Source organism: Papilio machaon, chromosome 18 (assembly GCF_912999745.1).
Source record: "Papilio machaon chromosome 18, ilPapMach1.1, whole genome shotgun sequence".
NCBI classification, from domain to species: Eukaryota; Metazoa; Arthropoda; class Insecta; order Lepidoptera; family Papilionidae; genus Papilio; species Papilio machaon.
Window position 1 is genome coordinate 736634 of NC_060003.1, and position 9136 is coordinate 745769.

At 32.9% G+C, this 9136-nt stretch overlaps 1 protein-coding gene across 1 annotated transcript; it reads left to right on the forward strand.

Annotated features, from left to right (window-relative positions):
* Positions 1 to 1498: 1498 nt before the first annotated feature.
* Positions 1499 to 6245, forward strand: LOC106714330 (plasma kallikrein). The gene is made up of 3 exons (XM_045682295.1): positions 1499 to 2343; positions 5040 to 5077; positions 6226 to 6245. Exons 1-3 carry the CDS (start codon positions 1499 to 1501, stop codon positions 6243 to 6245), a joined length of 903 nt encoding a protein of 300 aa, XP_045538251.1.
* Positions 6246 to 9136: the final 2891 nt, after the last annotated feature.

Consider the following 9136-nt stretch of genomic DNA (forward strand, 5'->3'; position numbering starts at 1 on the left):
TTAATATCACATCGGAATTGATTAAAAAATTTAATCGATTTTAATGAAAAAAAAAATTAAGATTGTAATGAATATGATTTAATATTTTTTTTAATCTAAAAGTATTTTTTTTAAGTATTTTATTTTTGCTACATTGTCATTATTTATGTTATGGATTTTAATTATAATTTTTTTTATTATAATATTAAACAAAAAATTAAAAATGGTTTTAAACATAAATCGAACAATTATGTTAATTAAGTTTAATTTGAATTTTAAGATATTATATAATGTATCAAAGTTATCAATAATAAACCAAATTTAAAAATTAAATCGTGTTTTAATTAATATAAACCTACCATTCTATACTGCTCTATGTCGACGTGTTCAAACAATAACAATACTGCAATGTATTACTCTACCACACATAGGGTTGCCAGGTCGCCAAACCAGCTAGTTTGGCCGGACATTTGAGTAGAAAGGTCGGACACCCTGTATTATTTAGAATTTTGTCTCAGTATTAATAGGTACACTAGTTTGGGAAATGTAAAAAGCCTAACAAAAGCCGGAAAACCGTTTATTTAGGCCGGACACGCAATCAAAAAGCCTACTACCTATGTCCAGCTTTATCCGGACGCCTGGCAACACTAACTTGGCAAATTATTTATTTTAGTATAAAGAACATGACTTATAAAGGGGTCTGTAATTACAGACTAATTAGTTTCATCAATTTTCTGTCGTCTTTTTGTTATAAAGATGAACAAACAAGCAAATTGTCGCATAAATTACATTGTTGGTTGAATCTTTTGACACGTAATTACTTAAATTGCCTTAGATAATTTAAATCACTCGCCCCGCGGTCAAAGCGGTTTTGCCTTGTGCTGAGATTTTGGATTATTTCACTTAATTATAACCTAAGAATAATATGTAATTTTGATAATAAAATACAAGCTGTTGCCCACGACTTTATTACAAAGAGTTTCAATTAACGAAATACTAATAATAATAAATAAAATTTTTGTATAGCAGTGGTAGACACCAGCAACAACAACATCAGTTGCACGAATTGGCCTCGCTCAGTGAAATACCACGACCACACAGAAGACAGACGTCAAGTGGAAGTAATACCGCGTGCAGTCTGATGAGTGTGAAGCCGGAGGCCTAGTTTTAGTCCTCTTTCCCTTCCTACCCTTTTCTTATAAGGAAAGGATTGTAAGGGGAGGTGGATTTGATGGAGGAGGAGATGTATAGGAAGGTTAAATATTCTCTTTTTGTGCGTCTCCTTCGTCGATTGAGGGTAGGCAACGCATCTGCAATTGCGAATGTCTATGGGCAGCGGTCGCTTCGCCATTTCGGCGAATTCATGTGTCCGATTGCTCGTTTGCCATTTTGTAATATTAAAAAAAATCTTGTACTATTTTTTTTTGTCTACTACTATTTGTAGCTGTGGTTTATAGAAATACGCCAAACTTCTGTCAATGTCAAACCATGTTTCAGCTTTGGGTTTATCAAAATTTAAATGAATATCCAATTTATAATCCTCACAATAATCACAGTTGTATCATGTGTCAGAGATAAACGATTGATCACAAGATACCTGCAGCAGAGTTATGGAGTCCAGCCCGTTATAGTTAACGGAGACCCGGCGACTGTTGGCCAAATACCATACTTTGTATCTATTAAAGAAGTGCTACGTTGGTACAATAAAAACAGTGCATTATGGAAAAGCTTCTGTGGTGGAACTATCATTACTATCAACAAAGTACTAACAGCTGCTCATTGTTTTGAAGTTTACAATTATAAATATTACCGAAACCCGCATCTTATACGTGTAGTCGCTGGCAGCATTCGTAACTACATGATATGTTCCGGCGAAGAAGTCACAGAAAATAATAATCAATGGCGTAGAATACAAAAAATTGTTATGCACGGATTGTTCAAATTTCCAGCTAACGATATTGCTTTAGTGTTTGTTAATAATTTCACTTTTACGTCTTTTATCACGTATGCAATACCAGCGACAGCTGACACGGATTATGCTAGACGATGTATGGCCGCAGGGTTCGGGAAGACTGGTCATGATATGTCCAACGAAGCGTCCCACGTATTACTTGTCGCTAAAATTGACTTATTATCAAAATGGATGTGTTCGGACCGTTGGTTGTCTGATATGAGTAAGTTTATTTGTTCCGATGCTGAGTCGGCAGATGTCGCTAGAGGGGACTCCGGAGGGCCTCTAGCGTGTAAGGGGACTTCGGACCCTGCGGAGAGGTCGGGAAGGGACCTTTTAGTGGGGATTGTCAGTGGTAAGGACGTGGATAGAACTACGATATATACCCGCGTATCAGCTTACAAGGATTGGATAGAAAGAGGCAAGAGTCATCGATTGAAGACTAACGTATTTTTTATAATTATATGTTTTCTTACATTATATGTTTCGTTTTTGTTTCCAAATCCTACCAATAAATGGTACTTCTTGAAGAAGATAATTTCATGAACGAAAGGCTATGAATTAATTATTATCTTTGAGAAATTATAAGCATAGAAAACTTTGCATACAATAATCTACTTCATCGCGACCTTTACAAACGCTTCGTTAACTTTCCAATTAACAAAAGACCTGAGGGCTGCTCGTGGTATGATATTAAACCTAAACAAGCTCTCTTTCACTTCTTACACTTGGATAGCTTTTATTGCAACTATCTAAATTTCTTTATAAATTACTTTAAAATGTCCCATAATGGATTGACTAGTTAAAACCAATCCAATACAATAAGTTTCTTGACGTTCATTTCTATTTACTCAAATTTTTCAAGAAAAATGAAAGAAACGAATTTATGTTATTTTGTTTACCAGTTATGTTAACTACAACACTATTCAGAAATCGTTTAATTTATCCACAATGTAAGCGTAGAATTCTACCGTCGCGACACTAGTTAAACACATATAGTACCTATTTTATTAAAATACAATGAAAAGGATGACAATATGTATTAATACAAGCGTTACAATAGTGGAGTTCTACTGTAAAGATAACATATTTGTTCATAAAAGCAATTATTATGCCATAATTCCTCGGAAAGCACTACTGGTCCCGCTTTGCATGCGAGCCGCGTACACTTCGCGATTATTACAGCTGAAGGATATTTATGGGATCCCTTGTTTAACTGTCCGCAAAACAAACAAGTCGACAGTTATGTGACTTAGAAATGAATTTGTAATGATCGCAAGTTACTTCAACTTCAACTCACTTTTAAACTTGATGTGAGATTTACCATACTCACTTAATCTCTTCTTCAACGCATTTCTATCTAATATTTTGTATTCAGTGTGTTAAAAGCTTTATTCTGATAAAAGTTAAACATTCAAATTGTCACGATTTGTCGAATAAAATCGTTTGCAATGCAACAAGCATGAATTTAATATCCGACATGGCTTAAGTATCGATGAATAAAGTTATAACTCAGATATTGCCAAGATGTATGACATACCAACAAACAGTATGCAGCTAATATATATCTTGCTATTTGTTATTGCTGTTTATTTACGTCCTCGCGGAATAAAAAAAAGCATAATAAGTAGTCTATTTCTTCCAGACTATGATCTACATCTATGCCAAATTTCATTGAGATCCATGCAGCCGTTCTGGAGATACCTTCAAACAAACATCCATCCATCTAAACATTCGCATTTATAATATTAGCAAGTTAATATGAAAAAGATTTCTTCGAATCAATTGAGTAGGAAGCATTAAACTTACTAACTTATGGCTGATAAAGTTTTAAATACAGTTTCAACTGTACCATACTCTTTCAATCTATTTGGGACACAATTATCGATAGTTATGACGTAATTTGTGTGACACGTTCATTTAAGTTTGATCATTAAATTATCTGATAATAATGTTCGCAGTTAATGGAAAAGGTGACAGGTTAAAAGCATAACGCAATGCATTTAATCCCGTCTGTACTAAGCCTTATGTGATAGGCGTGGGGGTGTCATTATTATTATTACCAAACATATTAGGAATAAAAAACAAAATCCCGACCATAGGCAAAATCTAAAGAAGAATGTGTCATTGAACATTTTTATAAATTTTCAACTGTCGCCTGCGACTCGGTCCGCGAGAAAAAAAAATTGATAAGCCCATGTGTTCTTCCAGAATATAATCTACATCTGCGTAAAATTTCATCGAGATCCGTTGAGCCGTTCCGAAGATACCTTCAAACAAACATACATCCATTTAAACTTTCGCATCTATATCTTCTATCTATATATATATAAAAGAAAGTCGTGTTAGTTACACTATTTATAACTCAAGAACGGCTGAATCGATTTGACTGAAAATTGGTGGGCAGGTAGCTTAGAACCAGGAAACGGACATAGGATAATTTTTACCCCGTTTTCTATTTTTTATTCCGCGCGGACGGAGTCGCGGGTAAAAGCTAGTATATATATAAAAGAAAGTTGTGTTAGTTACACCACTTATAACTCAAGAACGGCTGAATCGATTTGACTGAAAATTGGTGAGCAGGTAGCTTAGAACCAGGAATAGGACATAGGATAATTTTTACCCCGTTTTCTATTTTTTATTCCGCGCGGACGGAGTCGCGGGTAAAAGCTAGCTTATAATAGAAGTAAGTAATATTAGTTAGTAATTGTCAATTTAGTCAAATCAGTGTCAATATTTAAATTTAAAAAAACATACGTTTTAGAAAACTAAATATTAACCAAGTTTTAACTAGATATTAATCGTAAATTAAATTGACTGATCTGATTCTGACTGATTGACATTAAATTTCATATCATAAAAATCACAAACTATTAGATGACATTTCTCAGGTAATTTCTGAGAGTATTAACATATAAACGATGTAAACAGTCTCCGAAATCTCTAATAAAAATCACAGCGGGATCTAAAGTAAGCAGGTAATATCTAAGGCTAACGAAAACAGTCTTTAATCTTATCTTTTTTTCAATTAACGTAGACAGAAAAGTATCATTTGGTATTATAGAATTAATTCAACAACTAGGTATCTTTAATAGAAAACTAACACACATGCGTCCGTTGTCTATCCAAATATTGTTGTTTCTATTTGTTTGAAACATTGTCCTTTGAAAATATAATTCAGCTTAATTCTGTAACAATTTAAATGTTTTCACTATGTAAAAGTAAACAAACAATAATTTTACTTCTTACTAATATTATAAATGCGAATGTTTAGATGGATGGATGTTTATTTGAATGTATCTCCAGAACGGCTTAAGAGATTTCGATGAAATTTGGCACAGATGTAGAACATACTCTTGGAAAAATACATACTCATATACACCACATCACATTTTCATATACTGCGCGGGCGTGCATATTTAAAAAAATGTTAGATAATGATGTTTATTTTGAATTCTTTTTGTTGTTGTCTTCGATAAAAAAATATTTTAATTAAAAATAATCACGGTAAGTTAAAAAAGTTATAATTAGTTAAAACTTGTTGGAACTTGAGCGGTTTTTTCGTAATGGTAAAAACAAAATAATTTGCTTGAAATGAGATTGCAAGCGTTATGGCTTCTAGTGGGTGAAAGTTGGAGATTTTAAAAATACAATTATACAAGTTACTTTAAGACCAAAAATAAAGTTTATTAAACGACATCTAATTTCCTTGTAAAAAATAACGTTTTTTTGTATCTAAAATCATAAAAGGAATAATCAACACATCTTCGAACCCCAAAGGGCGCTAGACAGAGACGACGGACTTCCATTTGGCGCAGACCTGACACATCTCTGCCGCCTCTTTCACATTCATACATCTATGTATATCATCTATAACAAACAAGCAGTACAATGTCAAACTAAATAAATCAACCCTTCAAACCCGTCATAAGTTAACCCTTTACACCTTAAAATCAATCTAAAGAAAATAAAGTCGTAACCCTTAATTTGCGAGAGTTAAATCTATTATTAGAATAAAAGAGGGCAGTCGAAATACCTGCCAAGTCTATTTTTATTTAACTCTGACTTCAGCGGTCGCCGCGTGCGTCACATTACTGCATTTTAGTCTTGCGTTACAATAAACTTATAATGCGTTAGTTAACGCTGTAATTAAATGTACTGAGAGTGTAAATATCCTTGTTTATATATTTCAACGTAGTTATCAAATACGGTTAACAACGATGCTAGTCATTGTGTGAAACTAGAAATATTCTAGATACATACCTAGTTGTAATAAAGAAAATGTCCAATTCCAGGTTTCCGAGGTTCGATCTAAGGAGCGAAAGTTTACTTAATAACATTTATAATATAATGTTCACTTTTATTAAATCAACAGTTATGTTCTGCGTAAGTTAATTTGCTCTTTAAATTGTCAATTACTAAAAACATAAATAAAATTGTATTTACCAAAACTCTGAAGACAGTCAGTTTGAGTGTGTCGCTGTCCTAACATGGGTACGTTAGGGTTCGTTTGTTTTCATCAAATGCGATTTGTTTCGGCCGGAATTCTCCGCTGCGAGTCGCGTTGTCATGAATACTTGATGCATTTCGTACTATTGAATCAAATTGTTGCTATGCTAACTTTTACTATATGTTATTGAAAAAATCACATCTTTTAATAAATAAGATCCTTTATAATTTTCTAGCTGTCGTCCGCGACTATGTCCGCGCGAAATTAAAAAACAAATTATTTAGTAGCCTATGTGTTCTTTCTGACAATGTTTTACATCTATACAAAATTTCAGCGAGATTCCTTTATCCATTCTTTAAATATGTTATAACAAATACCCATCCATCCATCTATATAAACTTTCACATTTATAATATTAGTAAGATTTAGTAAACCAACATAAGTTTCCATTTAAGTTATCTTTACCTATAACTAGCTATCACCCGCGAATCCGTTCCCGCGGATAAAAAAATTAAAAAGTAGCCTGTGTGTTATTCCAGACTATGTTTTATATCTGTGCCTTTCATCAAGATCCGTTCAGCGGTTCCGAAGATACCTTAAAACATGTCAAAGATCACTATCTGCAGCTCTAATTTGGCTATATATTGCTGAAATATTGTATTATTTTATTTTCTCTTATTAATATTTCTATTGTTTTTATTTTTATTTCTTATCACTCGTTCGTGTGCACCCTACCGATTTGGTTTACTTAGCTTAATTTCTACCCAAAGGTTGTCTGGCAGAGATCGCTGCTTAGCGATAAGACCGCCTTTTGTGAAAATCCTGTTGTACTTTCTTTTTTTGTAACTCCATGATAGTGCACAATAAAGTATATTTGTATTTGTATTTGTATCCATCTAAACTTTCGCATTTATAATATTAGTAAGATAAGAATTCTTATATGTACGATTAAGAGCAATTAGATAAACTTATTTCCGCAATTTACGGGATATATTCGATATAAACGATTTCTCTAACCACACCTCATCAAAACACAATTGTACTAATGCGATATTTATCAATACACACTGTGTTTATGAAGCATAATAGTAATTTAAAATGGATTCGACTTAGTGTGACTTGCCACTGCCGATAAGTCTGCAGAAATACATCTTGTTTTCTTATTTTTATATAAGAAAAATGAAAGGGTCGATCTTATGTTTTTAAAACCCACGGTAGTAGTTATTAAAATAAGTAAAAACACCATCAGTTTATAATAGAAACAAATCCTACCTGGTGACTAGGTGACTAGACTTCAACTACGTGCGGTTTACTTGACTTCACATTTCGTCGTTTCGTCTGATGAATGTGCGTACCGAAGGCCTAATTTTAGTTCCCTTTCCCTTCCCACTCTTTTCTTATAAGGAAAGGATGGAAAGAGAACGCATAGGAAGGGGATTTTATAAAAAAAAATAATTTATAAGGGAATTTATTAATTTATTATTAAGGGGGGAAGGGGGTATTTATTCGCAGATAAGAGCTAGTTGTAATACGATCATTATATTAAACTTAAGAAATTCTTACACTAAACCAAATTACGTATAACAATGAAAATTCTAAATGCAGTCTTTATTCCCCCTATCAACAAATACCTTGATATTTGGTATATATTTGGCAGGGCATTATATTACGAGCGCAAAGGTAAGGTCGCGTCGCATCGCCTACGAATTTATATTACATCGCAGGAACTCCTTAGTGAACAAAGCACAGTATCGGATTCTCTGGCGTATTGCGGCCGAAATATCAGCTTTCATCGTTAGGAACACCCGGATGTTTGACGCGCTTTTATAATAAGGTTCAATGAACTTTCAAAAATCTTTTAATGGTTTCGTTTAATTTTTTTCAGTCGTCAATCGCCACGTTTTTTATCTATACAATTAAATATATTTTTATTGAACGACCAAACTCAAAAACTACTGGACCGATTTCAAATATTCTTTTGGCTATTAAAAAACTACATTATTACTCAAATGATTAATTAGTCTAATATAGTCCTCTTTCCCTAGCCACCCTTTTCTTTTAAGGAAATGACGGGTAGGGGAAGTGGATTTGACAGAAGAGAGGACGTAATATATGAACGAGAAATTTCTATCTATGCGTCTACTTCTCTGTCTTTTGGTAAATTCAGGTGGCCGTTTGCTGGTTTGCCACCAATTATTATAAAAAAAGTTAAGTGATTTGGTCGCACCATATAAAAAGAAAAGCTTTATGTTATTGTCTATAGTCAATGTATAGATGCAGAGGGCTGACCTAAACAGCCCTTAATTAATACAAGAGGGTTAATAAAAAAGTAGTAGTGATAGTACTAGAAATATTAAGACGCAAGAAAACCGGTCTGATTTATTGATATTTGTAAGTTTCCACTACTATAATGATAATTTTTAATAATTCTTGTCTACATTTGTACAATTGTTTATACATGTGATGTAGTGCTGAACTCAACTCACTAAAAATATCTACCTCTGTAATCTACTACAGAATTTGCGTGAGAGTGCATTTATATATTTACAATTTATGTTGAAAAAAAATGTTTATAAAATCTAGGAAATATAAAAAAGATCAGAAAGCGATTCTGGATTTTTTTAGGTGGGGCTGATTTTATTACAATTGTTGCGACTGATAATAAAATATAACAAAAAAAGGTTTATTTCTTTTAAAAATTACAATCGAAGTGTAATTCTATATTTTGGCTAAGACGTGATTGACGATAACAAACA